At 45.3% G+C, this 18,217-nt stretch overlaps 1 protein-coding gene across 2 annotated transcripts in view; it reads right to left on the bottom strand.

Moving 5' to 3' along the window:
• Positions 1–1,076: 1,076 nt before the first annotated feature.
• Positions 1,077–18,217, bottom strand: part of tox3 (TOX high mobility group box family member 3) — a 56,362-nt gene continuing 39,221 nt past the window's right edge. Inside the window, exons 3-7 of one of the 2 annotated variants that reach the window (XM_063187821.1) lie at positions 16,425–16,664; positions 6,657–6,920; positions 5,816–6,049; positions 5,225–5,305; positions 1,077–4,340 (exon numbers count right to left, since the gene is read on the bottom strand). In XM_063187821.1, the coding sequence (XP_063043891.1) occupies positions 3,333–4,340; positions 5,225–5,305; positions 5,816–6,049; positions 6,657–6,920; positions 16,425–16,664 (1,827 nt within the window). In that variant the 3' untranslated portion in view covers positions 1,077–3,332. Of the gene's footprint in view, positions 4,341–5,224; positions 5,306–5,815; positions 6,053–6,656; positions 6,921–16,424; positions 16,665–18,217 lie in introns of both variants that reach the window. The other variant, XM_063187820.1, reaches the window with a different exon arrangement.

Here is an 18,217-nt window from a genome sequence, read left to right on the forward strand (position 1 = left end):
TTTGTACACTGGGTGACCACAGTGCTAAGGGGTTATGGAATAACAAGGAGCCACATGCATTATTGATGCCTTCCACCGTGAATCTGTTCAGAATAATAACAGCCATTTCCCAGCGCCTCATTACTGTGTGTTTTTAAAGCATGTGTTTGGTCGCCATGGACACCACTCGCAGATTCTACAACCCCCTCTACCTCCTCCTCTCTCTCTCGTTCTCCCTCTCTCTCTCTCGCACACGCTCTCTCTCTCTCTCTCCCTCGTTCTACCCCCTCCCCCCATTTGAGATTCAGGTCATGCACAGCACTTGCTGTTTTTAATTTTCATTTCATCATAAGCGCTTTAAGATGTGTTGCCAGCGTTTATTTTCAGTTTTTTCCCCCCGTTTTTTATTCGTTCGTGTGGCCCTGACAGGACAGATGCTTCCATTAATCACGGAGAGAGAGAGAGAGAGAGAGAGAGAGAGAGAGAGAGAGAGAGAGATAGAAAGAAAGAGAGACTTGGGCATCGCATCGCTACCACACTGAGCCTGAGAGCCAATCACTTCATACCGGACTGACCCTCATCCCAAAGTACAAATGTATTTGGAGACTAACTAATTGAGAGCAAAATTCAGTTGAAAAAAAACATCTCTCAAGCTGCGCTTTAAAAACATGTGAAGACACACTTTTGGAGTCTGTTAAAAATGGATTTCCCTCCATTGCATGGTGCTTTTTGGATGGTTTTTCAGTGTCTTCATTTCACAACTGACCCCCTTACCCCCACCCATACACACACACACACACGCATACACATACACATACACACGCACATACACCCCAACCAAGTCCTTTCCAAGTCCACCCGTTCCAAATGCTTATTGTGGATTTATGATAATTAGTGTTTGCTATCCCTACCCTCCCCCTCTTACCACTACTTCCCTGTGTGTGCAACCCTTCCCCAAGCCACACCACCCAGCCCTCACCGCTCACCACCCCCACCCACAGCCCCTATTCTCCCTCGTTTCCCCATCCCCCATTATTGCGGGGCCATCTTAGAAATGTAGCAGTTTCAAAAATGGAACAAGAAATAAGAGTCGGATTCAGAGGCACTGGTCAGTGAGAATGGGACTGTTATTGAGACAAGTAGCAGTTACACGCTGACCCTGTCCAGTCTCAGCACTGTTATTATTATTTTTTTAAACACACACAATTACAAGGGTACTCAATCACTGAGAAAAACAGTACACACTATCATAATGGCAACATGAATCCTCAGTAGAGTACTATCCCTATAGAAAACAATACAAATGTCTCCTCCTCTCCTCTGACTTCCTCCGGAGTGATTTTGGTGCTAAGCATTTAAACATTTTTTTCATTATTTGTAGTTTTTCAAATGGCCAACATGGACACAGGATGAGGATAAAGTCCGTACAAAAAAAAATTATGGCTGATGTCATCTTAAGAAATGAACTGATTCTTTGAAATAAATATTTGTGATTGTTTCTTTTTTTAATTGCAAACAAAGAGACACAAAGAAATATAGAATACTCCATACAAAATTATGGCTAATATATCACATTAGTAACGGAATGTCTCTTGTTGCTCCTTCAGATGGCCAAGCAAAAAACTGAAATAAATTTGCCTACGGAGAGCTCAAAAATATCAGATTTCATACTGAAATGCGCTTAATCTATGGATAGACTTTCAAAGCAGGTTGATTTTTTAATCTGTAAGCAAAATACAAACAAATGAATTGCTGCTAATGTAACTCATAGAAAAACGTATAAAAGAGCAGAAATGCACTATGTGATATAGCAATCCACAGGTCAGTTTACCAATGTTTTAATTAAAGCCTCACATATTAAAACTTTACAACAGGTGATATGAAAAATGTACATCTTTTTCTCTTTTATTTTTACAGAATCCATTACAGCTGGCACAAAATACCTCCAATGCCTTCTCTGTTGGCTTTGACAGTGCAACGAAATGTCTCAGCTAAGTATTTTTCCTTTATCTTCTGCCATAAGATAAGTTTGTGGTATCAAGGAATAGTGTAAAAATACATTACTCGTGAAACCATCAACCTAGAACTGGAATTTAGTTTCCCCCCTCCCCCCATAAAATATGCACTTTATTTCACAAAATGAAAACAAATAGAAACATAATTTAAGTTCATTAAACATCTGAGGTAAAGACAAATACATAAAAGGAGGATTTTCTTTCTTTCTCTGTGTTCTCGGAGTGCCATTTGTACACCTTTGAGCAAATCAGCGCAGACCAACTCGGACTGTCTTTCTTCCTCCTCACCCTTCCATACATTAAAATAGTACAGCAGGTCAGCATCGCACGCTGTACAGTCTGCCCACACCTTGAGATGATCCATGGCACGACACCATGGCCACCATTCTTCAGTTCCCTTTCTGTCCTCGACGTCTGATAACAGAGGATGAATGTGCTCATACTGAAACGTCACTTGGATTGAGAATTGTTGCTGTGAATTGATTGACTGACTCCCTTTAGGCAGCTGTTGAATGGCTAAATCTACAGGAATGTGGGGCTGGGGCTGGGGCAGCAACGTTGGTTAGCAGAGAAAATAGAGTATTAGGTGGAGGGAGAGGAAGTCAAAGTCTGACGAAACTTACTGGCCAGGGAGGAAACAACCATTCGAAAGAGTGTTGACCACCAGCTTTTTGTACCGTTTGTTGTTTCACCAAGTTCAGGGGTTCCCCTTCTTGTGATGTAAAAATGTCTCCTTCAGGATGTATCATCCGTAGAGGTCAAACCTGTGCAGTTTTTTTTTGTCGAACTGTTGAGATCTTTTCCGTGTTGCCAAGAACCTGGACAGAGCACTGGCAACGTTGACCTCATAAATAAAGCTTTGTTAAATAAAAAGCAGGGCGTGCGTCCATGGTGGATAATTCACTGTCTGTGGCTCACCAAGGTTCGCCCTGAAGTTCATTTTTTCTTGTGTTTTTTTTGTTTTTTAAATCGACGATAGAGCGAAAAACAGAGCAAGACTAACATTACATACAAACAATAATTGGGCACTCAGCAACCAGCTTTCTTCATAGCGCAGCCTATTTTATAGACAAAGTCCAGCTTAAGATTATGTCCCCCGGCCAACCCTAACCCTCTTGTTTTGTTTTGTTTTTTAATTATTTGTACACATCTTGAATATCCGTCTAGAACAATGGACAAGTTCTTTGTAAAACATTCTAATTCTTACACACTTCTTAAGTGCAACTTAGAAAAGCAACATGGAATGATGCTTTTATTTTTCCATCCTGTATCCATCCTCACCTCCTTTTATTCTGAAATAGGATTGACCACACGTGTGACCGCACGCGTGCATTTGGCTCAGTAAATGCTGACTTGGGAGAGGGCGTGGGCCTGGATCTGTGAGGGGTGGTGCTGGGGCCCTTGCTGTGGAGCTGAGGCCGGGGCCGGGCTGCCCATCGTGGATGAGTGTGGGGTGCCGGGAGAGTGCTGGGCAGGGGAACACTGAGACTGGTGCTGCTGCTGCTGTTGCTCTCGCTGCTGTTGCTGCTCTCTCTGCTGCTGCTGCTGCTGCTCCCTCTGCTGCTGGAGATGCTGCAACTGATGCTGGTGCAGCTGATGCATCTGCATGTGCTGCAGCTGCTGCAGGTGTTGCTGATGCGGCGGCAGATGCGACTGCGGATGCTGCTGCTGTCCTGGATGCTGCTGCTGATCCCGCTGCTGCTGCTGCAGGTGATGCTGCTGTAGCTGCTGCTGCAGGTGGTGCTGGAAGTGTTGGTGCTGCATCTGCTGCTGGATCTGCTGGTGGTGCATCTGCTGCTGCTGCATCTGGTGGTGCTGCTGCAGGTGCTGCTGCTGCTGGAGCTGCTGCAGAGCCGCATGCTGCTGCTGCTGGTTGAGCGGCTGCTGCTGCTGCTGCTGCTGCTGCTGCTGCTCGCGGGACTGCGGCACTCCAGGCATGGGGGGGCTCATCTGCGAGCCTGGCCCACCAGACACCTGTGGTGGACCTCCACCACCGCCGCCGCCGCGGGGGCCGCCTTCCATGCCCGGCCCGCCCCTGCCGCCCTGACCTGGGCCCATCTGCCCCAGCAACTGTGAGGGGATGCCGCCGGGCATGTTCTGGTGAGCCACGGCCACCGAGGTCACAATCTGGTTTCCCCCGACCTGCATCAGGGGCTTGGGAGCGATGGCCCTGGGCAGGGCCTGCTGCAGGGCCTGGGCGGCTGCGGCTGCCTGGGCCGCCGACATGTTGGGGTGCTGGTTGTGGTTGAGCGGGGTGGGCATCACCAGCGCCGGGGAGAGGGTGGTAGAGGCCAGCGTCTGCTGCACGGAGCGGATGGTCTGGGCCTCTGCAGATTCTGCTGCCGCCTAAAGGTCAAGGAACACGGAAGCGGTTGAGTTGGTTAGTCACTGTCTTTTGGGTTGACATACTGTACATTCACATGTAGATTTCTAAAAAAAAAGTATTGTTGGGGTTTTTGAACCTTTATTATGATTGGATAGTGAAGATGAGTTGGTAAGCCGCTGTATTTGGGGTTGGACATACTGTACATGCACACATACAGGGCTCTAAATGAACACCAGCCAACCAGCAACTTTATTATGAAAGGATAGTGAAGATGTAACAGAAAAAGCAGTGGGAGAGAGAGAGAGAGAGAGAGAGAGAGAGAGAGAGAGAGAGAGAGAGAGAGAGAGAGTGTAGGGCTGGGGAATGACCTAGGCCAGAGTCGAACCTGAGTCCCCATGTGTGTGGTGCAAAACAACACCCCCACATATGGATATTTCATGGAGTTGGGCAGACATATGCAATAAAGTTATTCTTATTAAACTGTACAGGTACCATGAAAGTAGTGAAAAACTACAGTATACATATTACACACAAATAACTAAGAATATATTTTTTAATACGCTCACAGATGGACTGTGTGAATTTTTACGTAATTGGCTCTGCCACATTTTTTTTTAAAGCAGAGGGATTTAAAAATGTGGATATTACAGATGACGTAAAGTGTATGGATTAATTTGGGATATGTAAATATCAGCCAAGACATTACGGCTTCCAGCAGGCATGGAAATGCTGCTGAATACCTCGCAGATGCAGAGGGTTAATGAGGTGTAGGGCAGAATGTGAATTCATAATTTAGGTTCATTAAATGCAGTTACTACTCTGCTATTATTGCACTTCCACTGTGGAAGATGGGAGAGAGAGAGAGAGAGAGAGAGAGAGAGCAGCTTTAGAGAAAAGATCTCACCTTTGAGACCAAACTGGCACGGTAGGCTGCGAGGGCTTTTAAATATTCCTTTTTGGCAGCTTCTGTTTTGCTTTTGTAGACCTGAGAAAGACAAGAAAGGAAAAGGTGTGAAAAACAGGCAATTAACAGCACACCACCTTGTAGCGAGCGTGTCTGAGTCTAGTATACCTGGAGGCTTTAGCAGAGTGAAAAATGATTTCAACAGGAGCACAATGATGAGGCAATTTAATAAATCCTCAGGATTTGACAGTAAACTCTACCTTGCAAATACTAAATGTTTTAATATAGCAATTGTGAACACTGGTAACTTTCCCAACCTTGTATTTGTTATATGTTAAACACATATTAGTTGTCTTCTATCCCCATATAAGTCTGAAAATCAAAGATAAGAAAGAGCTATAAAATCGCTAAGAAGATAATTTAAAAATGTTGGCTTTATCAGAATCAGTAGCTCCAACACATACCTACATTTTCAATCTGCAAAATCATTTAAGGGTAAAATAATCCTTAAGTAGCCTATCTAAAATGCAGACATAGTCCCTGTAAGAACAATAACTCAGCTGATGCATGAACAAGAACCACAGCTAGTACCTGCTTCTGTTCCTCTGCCAGACCATCCCACATAGAGGCAACGATCTTGGACACCTCCCCGAAGGTGGCGTTGGGGTTCTGTCCCTTGATGGCGGCCTGGGTGTCTCTGAAGAAGAGGGCGTATGCCGACACAGGCTTCTGCGGCTCGTTGGGATCCTTCTTCTTCTTCTTCTTGGGAGTCTTGGGCTTGACCTTGTTGGCATCAGGGGCTGGGCGCTTCTCCCCAATCATCTGCTGCTAAATAGAATGTACATGGATGACATTTTTTTTTGGCTGAATATGCATGGATGACATTATTGTTTTGGCTGAATATACATGGATGACATTATTGTCTTAGCTGAATATATATGGATGACATTATTGTTTTTTTCATGAAGGTACACTAGGCTATCACAACCTAAATCTATGTGTCTTGTCACTTTTCTTTTGTCTGTACATGTGTGGCTATCCAGGGTAGCACGGTCTACACCACAGCTCCATTTCAGTGTCCTTTTCCACCCCAAACACAATGTCTTTGGCAATCCAGCTAATAGCACAGTCTGTTTGACCTTTATCGTGTGCTCTAAAATATCACTGGCAGAGCACCAAAGTCATATGGCATCTATTAAGTGAAGCAAAGAAGTGCTTCGGGCAAAATGGCAGTGAGACGCGTGTGTGTGCGTGCGTGTGTGTACTTGTGCGTGCGTGCGTGCAATGTGTGCATGCGTGTATGCTTGCGTGCATGGGTGCTTGCGTGCATGTGTGTGTGTGTGCACTTGAAGGTCTACTAGCTATGAGTTTGGGAAGTCTGTTGCCTGATTGTAGTAGTGTAAGACAGTGCAGACAAGAACAAGACACTTACTCTATTGCCTTCATCCCCTTCATCTTCATTGATGGAGCTGGAGGGGGACGGGGTGGCTGACTTGCTGGCAGGTGGGGAGGGGGAGGTGTGGGCGATGTTGGGTCCAGTCATGTTCATGCCCAGCTGAGCGTTGAGCTGGGACTGGTTGATGGTGGTCAGCTGGTTCCGTGACATCATGCCATTGGGGTTGTTGACGCTGATGATGGAGCGCATCACCATGGCTGGGTTGGGCGGGTACTGGCGGAGATGGGGCTGGCCAATATTCTGTATCAGGGAAGAGAAAATGAAATCCAACATGTGAGCATATGTGGCGGAACAATTGCACACAGGGCCCCTGTGCAAGACACTTATAGGGCCCCCTATACAGCTTGGCAAGCTCACTATATGACCCCCACCACCAATACAGGAGGGCCCTGAGCCCAGGGGCAAGTGCCCTGCTCGCCCTCCCTATAGCTCTGCTCCTGCATATATCACCTTTGACCTACAGCTGCTTGTCATTATCTGTACGGATGGGGAGAGTCTTTGTCATGTCACTTCACTTACTGTACAGTACAGTATGTATTCCATGTGGAGATACTATACGGCTAAATAAAGTCAATCCTCTATCTTTCTTTCATTCTGCTGGTAATAGTGGATTGCCAGAGCTTACATTATAACACTGTCAGAATTCTGAGTATTATAGCATTTCACAGAAGTCTCGCCATAACCCTGGGTTGTTTTTTTGCCACACCCTTGGGACTGGTGCTGAAATAATACAGTCCAGTGTGCCAAGATCTCGAGACACACAGAATAGAATGAAATAAAACAAAACGCAGACGCGCTAAGTACAAGGGAGGCCGTTTCGGATTTGTGTTTTACAAACAGAAATCACATGAAACCCATCGTTTTTGTGAACTTTTTCCTAGAACCTCTCACCACGTTGGTGGCTAAGACACTAAACTGGAAAAAAAACCTTAGAGATATATTTGTATTTCACTGAGCGAAAGTCACTCAATACTTTCAAAAAACACTTATTTTCCTTTCACACACACTGACTGACTGACACCAATGTTCAGCCATTTTCCAACTCTAACCCACCTTTTTTTTTCTTTAGATGATTTTGAGATAAAGCGTTTAAGGAGAGAGAGAGAGGAGAGCTCTTTGTGGAGTGCGGAGGTGAAGTGCTTGCATTGATTGCTCAGCGAGTGAAATTGCACAAGCTGTCACTCTAGCTCAGCTAAGACAGATCAGGAGGGCCAGTGGTACTGACAAAAGAGTCACACAAAATATAAACCAACCCAACAGCAATGTTGGAACAAAAAACAACACCCAACACCAACAACAACGACGACAACGACAACAACAACAACAGCGGCTCGGCTACAACAAAGATGACGCAGAGGAGCGAGAGAAAGAAAGAAGTGATGATGATTTGTTCTCCCTCAGCACAGGCACATCCATCTGGCATTCAGCAGTGCAAACTCAATCTCCCCCAGTGTCAACACATCATAAAGCCACGCACCTGGCCATATTGAAAAGACCTCATGAACTCACTCTCCTCTCCTCGCTCGCTCACTAACGCAAACACACACACAGATGTGGGCATACATGCATGCACACTCGCATGCACGCACGCTCGAAAGCACGTGCGCACACACACACACACTAACAAAAAATGTACTCCCACATACAAAAATACAATACTTCAAACACCTTCTCAGACACATTATGGAGAGAGAAAAAAATGAATTGGAGGATGGAGTCGCATCTTCTTTGCTAAATCCATGAATTTTACAGAGCTCTATCTACAAAGGCAGATATGATTCCTCATCATAAGGAAAGGGTAACCTGGCACAACTGTCACAATCTCCACAATCGGCAATACCGATACAGCGCATCAATGACTTTGATTAGACCAGAACCAGAAGGCAAAGCCATTAGCACCGAGAGTGACCGAAATTGACTTCTCCTCTCCATATTATTTTCCTTTCCTTTTTTGTCGGAAGGAGAGAACGGCAGCACGGCCATGCTTGATGTGATGGTATCATTGTCACTGCTATTAGCAGGAGAGCACTGCAGGGCTAGCCGAGGTCTCGGCTCATGGAGAACATCAAAAAGATGCGCGCACTGTGCTCATTAGCCGCGGCCATCTGTACAAAAGCACTTCTGCATAGCCCCAGCGGTGCCATTCCCACTAAGAGCAATGACACATTGTGCAAATTAGCTAAAATGCACTTTCTGTTATGTGCGTGTGTGTGTGTGTGTGTGTGTGTGTGTGTGTGTGTGTGTGTGTGTGTGTGTGTGTGTGTGTGTGTGTGTGTGTGTGTGTGTGTGTGTGTGTGTGTGTGTGTGTGTGTGCGCCAGTGTGCAGGAGAGGAAAAAATAAAGAAATAATATGGGGAGAGAGAAAACGATAAAGTATGGTTAGATCATCTATTCTCTTGATATTAACACATACAGATTGTGTGTGTGTGTGTGTGTGTGTGTGCAGTGTGTGTGTGTGCAGTGTGCATGTGCGGCATCATTGGTATACTAACATTTTAATTATCCTAAATGGGCCATGCTTGTTTTATAGACTGCTGTTACTGATGGCTTTCCTCAGCTCAGTATCATCGACTAAGAAGACGAAGACGGAAAAAAAAATGCCCACTCTGCCGAACGAGTCAAAATCATTACAGTAATTAATATTGTGATTAAAGCCTCCCTGTCTTGACTCTAGTGGGGATGGAGATGGAAGCAGTGTTGCCAGATTGGGTGGTTTCCCGCCCAATTGGGCTGCTTAGGATGGCGGTCTGCGGGTAAAAATGGCATTTAGCAGGAAAAAAACGCCCAATTTTTGCCCATAGAAATCAATAGAATTGATTGAATTTAATGCTTCCAAGCGGGTTTTGAGCATTTTTTTGGGCTAGAAATCATCAGCCCCATCTGGCAACCCTGGATGGAAGCACCATGAGCAGAAATCACTGCTCCTTGTCAAGCACGCACGCACGCTAATGGTAGCTTGGATTTCGGAAGGCAAAGGGAAGGAAAGGGAAAGGAAAGGCGGAACATTTTCTTTATCCACAGTGTTTTTTCGGCGAGTTTGGGGCGCGCACGAGCACGCGAGCGAGTGGGGTGTGAGCCTGTAACAGATCTGTTTATTTACGTCCTGCCGTCTCGTTCTCCCATTTGCATTTTGATTGGAACATGGCAGTCACAGCAGACATCTAAATAGATACTTTGATAGTCATCATAAATCTAGAAATAAGTCCTTATCTTGAGTGTAAAGGGGCCAGATGTGTCCACACGCTCATCCCCCCCTCCCCTCTCCTTCCTCCTCCCTTCTCCTGCTCCTGTTGGGAAGGTTTTGTGTGTGTGTGTGTGTGTGTGTCTGTGTGTGTGTGTGTGTGTGTGTGTGTGTGTGTGTGTGTGTGTGTGTGTGTGTGTGTGTGTGTGTGTGTGTGTGTGTGTGTGTGTGTGTGTGTGTGTGTGTGTGTGAGTGTATGTGAGTGTGAGTGTGAGTGTGAGTGTATGCATGAAGTGTGTGTGCAAGTGTGCGGTGTAGTGTGCGTAGTGGGTGTGTGTGTATGTGAGCGCACATGTGTGTGTGTATATGTGTGCACATGAAGTGTGTATGCCCATGTGTGTACATGTGATGTGTGTTCTCATGAGTGTGCTGGGGCTGTCAGCTGAAAAGGGAGAGTGTGTATCTTTTTTGTGATGGAAATACTAAGATGGATGTGCCGTGTGGCTTGCTCAATGCCTCTGAATGTTGTGTATAGTCGACAGCTGCTATAGAAACCTCGCGAGCACCGGGAGGGGGGCAACAACAGCAACAATCGGCTGTCAAGCAGGACCGGCCATGACAAACACACTGGCATGTTTGATGGATGACTGCTCGCCCCCAAACTTCAAATACCATCCACTGCCCCTATATCAAAGGGCTGATGAAGAGAAGAGGAGGGTGGAGAAGATTGGTAGCAGCATCGCATGCCCTCTTCTCTCTACAACACAGAGGCTAATAAACATAACAGCTGGAATGAAAAATGCTGTATTACTACTCACCACAAAGTACATGGATAAATATCTACAGAACGATGTCAATAAAAAAAAATAATAATAATAAAATAAAACGGAGGGGGCCTGTTCTAAAAGATTTGGGAAGCTGGAGAATATTTTTCAATATTATTATTTATTAAAAGCAGCGCTGTGAGAGCTGTAACAGGGCTGAAAAGAATGTTAACAAGTTCAATTTCCATTCAATCAGCCACACTGCTCTTGGAAATGTTCCATTGCAGGAGAGGGGTAAAATCATCTATATGGTAATTATAAGGTTGAATCCCCCAGTAACTTTTGCCAGCATGAAAGGTCAGTCCTATTAAAGATAGTTTATCAGTCCCCTGCACATATTCCTTTACTGTGCTTTTTAAACTATAAAAGCATTTTATTTTTTCTTCTCCCACTCACACACATATTCTCTCTCTCTTTCTCTCTCTCTCTCTCTCTCTCTCTCTCTCTCTCTCTCTCTCTCTCTCTCTCTCTCTCTCCTTCTTCTTCTCTCTATTTCTCCATTGCTCCATTTATGGCTACCTGCAGATGTTGGCGCTTAAGCCAAGTAAGAAAAATGGAATTTTGAATGCTGGCAAAGGCTATAATAGCGTGAAGATAAATTGTTGCGTTCTCTTGCCTCCCCTGTGTCATACACACTACCAACACCTCAGATGTTCTGCATACAGTACACACTCCGTTTCCATCTTCACTGTAGGACGGAGACCCGATTCTGTCTTCTCCATAGCCTTCGTCTGGTTGACCATTGGGGTAACAACAACCACCAACCCCACCAGCACCCTACCTCTATCCACCCCCACCTCACCTCACCTCTTTCAGCAACCAACCCCCATTATCCCCCTATCCCTCTCTCTCTCTCTTCTCAAACCAGCTCCCTCGTTCTACCCCTCCCCCCCTCCATATCTCCTTTTCTCTCTCTCCCCCTCTCCCTCAGCTTCCCTCTCTCTCTCTCTCTCTCTCTCTCTCTCTCTCTCTCTCTCTCTCTCTCTCTCTCTCTCTCTCTCTCTCTCTCTCTCTCCCTTCTCCCGGTGCACTGTGGGTATTTAAAACTTGTTCAACATGATTTCATTTCATTTCAAGCACTGCCTGAGAAAACTAAATTACAGAATCAATCACACAGAAGGTCAGGCTGAGACTTCATTACAAGTATTGCATGCCTGCATGAATATCTCTCATTCCTGACTGACCCAATATGTCACAATAGCTGTCTGCTGGAGCAAGGGAGGGAGAGAGAAAGAGAGAGGGCGAGGGAGGGAGAGAGAGAGAGAGAGAGAGAGAGAGAGATGAAGGTTTAGAGAAAGAAAGAGAGAGAGAGAGAGAGAGAGACAAGGGGAGAGCGAGGGAGTGTAGAGGGAAAAAATCCACTTTCTGAAATTGATGTACAACTGATGTCAGTGGTAGTCAGCTTGGAAGGGAGATAACAGTGGTGTTATAAAAACATGGTTTCTGCAACACCGCTCATATTTTCCATTTTATTCAAGATAGAACCGCCTGTGACCTGTCACTTTGTACTCGGGTTAGGTGCAAGGGGGATTGTGTATTTGCAGACAAACTGGACACGAAAAAAAAATCGCAGTATTTATTTGTACACTGTGACAGGCATGGATAGCCCATTAGGTAGCAAATACAGAGAAAATCACCATGTACTGCTGCTACTCCGCAAACAAGTACAAATCAGATGACATAAATCTGCAGCGGACCCGCTGGGTTGTTAGGATGGCAATTGCCGCATGTCGACAAACATATCACGAGCCAGCAGACTAATACTTGGATCGTTTCGGGAGGAATAAAAACAAGATGTTTGCGTTTGATTTCGGGGTTTACCCAAACACATCATCTGAATGAATTTATATGAAGTGCTGCAGAGTTGGTGGGTCTGGGGGGGTGGGGGGTTTCCAAGGCCGTTCCAAGACTGTTTTTATAATCCATAGTCCCAGAGAGAGGAAGGCATATTGTGTATAAAACAATGCCACAGGCTTTAAAATAAATTAACAGGTCTAGTTCCATGGAACAAACACCAGAGAGAGGGGAAGAAAGAGATGGAGGGAAAAGATAGAGAAGAAATAGGAAGAGAGAGGGAGAGTGAGATGGGTGGAAAAAGGGAGAGTGCCTGAGAGAGAAAGAGGGAGATATAAGAAAGAGGGGGGGGGGGTGTCCCTGTCAACACCAATCTTGGCAGTGCTAACAGCAGTGGCAATAGCAACGGGTGCAAAACTAAAAGAAACGAATCAAAAAAACTCTGAGGGTCTCATGCTGGGAGACAAAAATGAGAGTCGGGAGCTTGTTAGGGCAGCAGATTAAATAAATAATGACTACAGATTCACCCGTTGCCAGACGCTCTCCACAGCTGAGGAGTACATTTCTGCTTTGTAGGGGCCACAGCATCTGTGGCCAATTTGCCAGACATACGCGGGGCATTAGGGATAGTGGAATTAGCCGACAACACTTGGCAGCGACGGAGCTCCGAGGGGCAAGTGAAAGTAGCACAGGTACACTGTTTATTTTCGGGACCCGTTTACAATGTGGCTTGTAGTATCACAGCCCCGGCACACTGGCAAAAAAGAAAAGCCACGAGAATGTCACTTTGAAGCTTTAATGAAACGAGACTGGGCCTCTCTGAGGAGAGGTCTCATTGCAAAAAGCTGGAACAGAGAAGAAAAAAAATGCTGCGTGTCACCTTCCTGCCAATTTCAAATGTGAACAACGTTAAGATTCAAATTGAAATGTGGGCAATAGAAAACTGCGCGCGCATTGTTATCCTCAGCGAGCAGCCACATTGGCTGATACAGACAAGTCATTTGCTATTACACGAAAGTCATTGCTTGTGGGTGCTCGAATGTATTAGTTTCCTACAATATTTCTTTCCTTTCACAAGTATGACAATGGGGGGAAATCAGAAGGATTTCAGCACATTGTCTTTTAGCCAGGCCCTCTTTCTTTTTCTCTTTTGGAGGGAATAAATCCATTTGGCCAAATGAAAGACTATGAATGACTAAGGCCGCTCATTGGCTTTGAATGTGTGATATATAGGTGGATGATGGGTGATATATAGTGTCAGCAGGGCCGTTGACAGCTTTGGCAGGGCCCAGGACAAAGTCATCTGAGAGGGCCCCCAGACAATACACACAAGGCAACGAGGACTCAATTCTGGGGCCCTTCTCTCCTTGGGCCCAGGACAACTAACCCCTTTGATCCCCTAGGCCTCACTGGGCAGAGGACAAGCCCACGTGAACGTGAATGTGCACGTGCACGAGCACATACACACGCACGTAACACGTGCTCGCCCTGCAAGCTATTCTCCCCTTCCTCATATTTTTTAATGGAGTCTCAGCACAATCAGAGACATGAGCCATGCAAATGGAAGTTAAAGGAGGAATAATGTTTGAGAATCAAATCTAATCCTGCACCGAGTTTGGCGAGAACAGACAGCACAGTAATTGTGTCAAGGTTCCGTTTCTTCCAGATGTAGAAAGCTTAACTGACCATGAAATGAAAATTCTTTAGGCAAAGGCCTTCAGGGACTCGCTTATGCGGGGCAGATATTTTAAAAGCTGCAATTATTTTTACATGCCAGCAGCAAAGGAGGTGTGGGGGGAAAAAAACGCTATAAAATTTTATAGAGCTTGCCCATATTGGAGTGTAAATAAATATGCCTAATATTGGTGCTTTTCACCATATGTGAGGAATTGTGTGAGTTTTTTTTAAAGACCCATTTAAATAAATGAATACTGTGATCATAACGGCTAGTCAAAAATGTCAGACTCTTGCCTTTACCCTGCAAACCTCCACAACATCAAAAGCACAACATACTTCCCAAAGCCTGCTTGAGTTCAGGCTATTTCATTCCTTCTGACAGTGTCTGCCTTTCTGAAACAGTGCTTTTAATGCAACCAGACAGACTGTGACATTTCTTCTTTTTTTTCTTCTTAGCTGAGTCTTGTGGCATTTTCAGAAAGTCTCTCCATTTTAAAATCGATGGACCAAACGTCCCCAAACACATTAAATGTTATGGTTACCGTGTAAGTGATTATTATGTTATTATGAAAAGATATTCTGATCATCAACCTCATTGGCTATAAATGTCCGAACTCTCAAAGCCCCTGTTCTCCTATTACTCTGAACTACTACTAGCACTGTTTTAGCTATGAAGACCTCTCTCTCTCTCTCTCTCTCTCTCTCTCTCTCTCTCTCTCTCTCTCTCTCTCTCTCTCTCTCTCTCTCTCTCTCTCTCTACGTGTATTGGCTCTGGAAAATGCTGGAGGTCTAATTCCTGTGCCCAGACAATGCCCTGCCACTCATGCCTGCATCCAGCTGCAAAAACAAGCGCTGGTAACGCTTCACGTGGCCGCAGAAATGAACAGTGTGTGTCAGCACTCAGTGGTTGACTCCAGAATGGCCCCACCAATAATGCATGAGTGCGATACACTGACTGTTCTGTACTCTACAGCAGCCGCAGGGTTATAACCTCACTTTTCTCACTTGTTAAAGTGAATAAGGTGTATTAGCCGGTCAAGACATTGCATTATCAATTTGCCGTTATTAGAATGCCAATGACCAATTTGTACTATGTTACTTAAGGCTCTGTGTTATGTCCAGGGCAGGAATTTCGCGAGGGCCAACATATCCTCCTTTTTGCTGTCACAGACATGGTTACCCTACCTTCACGCCCAATTCCTGTTTTGTTTTAATGTATGGCCTTGGTTATCTGCCTTTGGCCTTAGTGCCCTTAAAAAATGGACAACTCAAAAGGCCAAGTGGCCTTGCCCCTAAAATGACGAAATTCCAGGCCTGGTTATGTCATAGTAGTGTGGTGCTATGGTAATGAACTTTTCAATGACTATTACAGTGTTGGAACAGTGGTGGTGGAACGGCATGCATTATGGGGCTATGTTGTATTATGTTAGCATATTGTCTTGTGTCATCGGTTTTTTTTTTCCAAACTTTCTTTAAAACTAGCGACACATTCAGATGTTAATCTTTGGCTTCCAAAAAGGATACATGTGTACATTAGCTTTTGTACATAGTCTGTACATGGGTTGAAACTTAAGGCTGGAAACCTGTGGCTCTCAGATTGATGTGTTCAGTCATGCTTAGTGGTTTCGAGACTGTCAGGATTAAGTATTTGTATTCCCATTTGTTGAATTTATGCTCAAAACCGAAATCAAAACAGGTAATTCTCAGAGTATGACAGGTGTTACCACCGATTTTCCATTACTAGAGAGAGGTCTAAGGCAGTGGCTCTTAACTGGAATGTTTTTGGGACTCATTTTTTTGGCGCACTACTGTCAGTCGCTCAGCAACCGGTTTGCTGTTTGGAGTATTAAGTCTGTTGACCTTATTACTCCTCAAGTCCATTTATTCTAATATAAAAAATATTAGCATACATTTTAAACCATAAACCATAAAAATGTTTTACTCATTTGCAACTCGTCTTGATTTCGGGACTGGCAATAAAAAGGTTATAACATTTTTGCGCACACTTCTGCGACCCCACCGGGACCCCTCCGTGACCCAGATTTGGGTCCCGACCCGCCAGTTAACCCCTTAGCGCAGAGCCTATGTTATAACCTTACTGTCACCAAAATTGCAATGGCATTGTCTTAATCTGTTACTTAAGGCTCTCGGTACTGTCATAGCGATGCTGTTATGATGTAGTTCAGTATTTTCAGCAAATACTGAATAGGCCCGCCTGCGACCCCATCTGCAGTAAGAGGCTACGAAACACTGGTCTAGGGGACTCACCATGGGCAGCGGGCCTCCGTCGTGGCCCATCATGTTGCGAGAGATAGTGATGGAGGGCAGCTCCATGCTCTGTGGGGGGAACTGGGGGATGTAGTTGCCCCTCTGGGGGGGTGGCGGCTCGGGCATGTTGGGGAAGGGCGAGTCGCTGTCCGACAGACCCAGGCCGGACTCCGTCTCTGGCGGTGGGGTGATGGGGGGGATCTCAAACTCCTCGTCGCCCAGGCTGGGGGTGTGGAACGTCTGCAAGGTGGGGAGGAGATAGGAAGAATGGGGGTGGTGGTGGGGGGTGAAGAACAGGTATAATCAGATATAAGATTAGATAAGGCATAAATACATGACCCTATGGTAAATGGTCTGCATTTACACAGCTCCTTTTCACTCCTTCGAGTTCTCAAAACGCTTTACATTGTATTTATAACATCACAGTCACACTTGCATTCACATACCAGTGCCACCAGGAGCAATTTGGGGTTAAGTATCTTGCTCAAGGACACATCGATGGGGTCAGGCAGAGCGGGGATCAAACCTGCAACCTTCTGGTTGCCAAACAGGCTCCTCTACCACCTGAGCTACCACCACCATCCATACAAAACCATCACAACTTGTTGTGTTTGTGTGTGTTTGATTTTTGCCACAGAAGATAGACTATAGAATTAGGACAAGCAACTACGACCACAGTTAGTACTTAGGACAAAAAGAGACAACGAACACAAATTTCTATGTAGTATGGGGCCGTTAAAAAACAGACGTTACAGTAAGGCCCTAAACTATCAGTCTGTCGTCGTGTTAGAGAGGGGGGGATACACGATAAAAGCCTATAATCTGGGGGTTGGAAGATGGTCGTCCAGAAGCGTTAGAGAAAAACGGCACGTCACAGGGAGACGGGCTTAAAGAACATTTCTGCAGATTATTTTGCTTGGCCAGGGCTGTTTCGCTTTGTTCCCGTCGCTTGCACTCTTAAATCTGCTCATCAAGCACGCTAATCCCCCCCAGCCTTCAAAATTAAAGCCGTTGGTCACGCTTAATTTGCTTAGTTTGGCTCTTCCCTCAAGACGGTACAACAACGCTCACCTTCTTCTACACTAGTCCTGTCTTCGAGCACTTCCTTATTCCTTTCTCTCTCTCTCTCTCTCTGACTCTCCATTCATCCCAATAGTAGTGGCGACACACTGTAGGCTACAGATCCAATGCCTGGAAAGTTCACCGTAGGTGGCGGATTTGTTCCTGGCATACACAGTCACAGGTGTTGTTGAAATGGATTGGACCGTTTATCCGTCCCTGAGCACAAGTGCAGTATCATATTCTGCATTTCTATTAAACCATGGGTCAGTGTTCAGCTCTTATTATACTGGACAACAAATATTACCAAAGCATACCCAGGAGCTCATGTCATATTGCTGTCTTTCTCTGTCTCTCTCTCTACATTCCCATTTTCCAACACTTGTTGCTAGCTTACGTTGTTAGAGACAAGAGCAGTGTATGAGGCATACAGAGAGGAGGGAATATGCCAGCATAACCCTTGATTAGAGTGCCATAATGTTCCCCATGCTTGCTTTAGCACACACACACTTGAAAGTAATTCCCGGCCTCCTCACAACTGCCAGCTTGACAAGGCCTGATGAATTCCAGTGGTGGTGGCAGCTAATAGAGTCAAGTGTCTTTCTTTCTTTCTTTCTTTCTTTCTTTCTTTCTTTCTTTCTTTCTTTCTTTCTTTCTTTCTTTCTTTCTTTCTTTCTTTCTTTCTTCTCCTTCGCTCCCCTCATCACGCCACCCTCATCCCACAGCCTTGTCTG

The sequence above is a fragment of the Engraulis encrasicolus genome, chromosome 22 (genome assembly GCF_034702125.1).
Source record: "Engraulis encrasicolus isolate BLACKSEA-1 chromosome 22, IST_EnEncr_1.0, whole genome shotgun sequence".
NCBI lineage: Eukaryota > Metazoa > Chordata > Actinopteri > Clupeiformes > Engraulidae > Engraulis > Engraulis encrasicolus.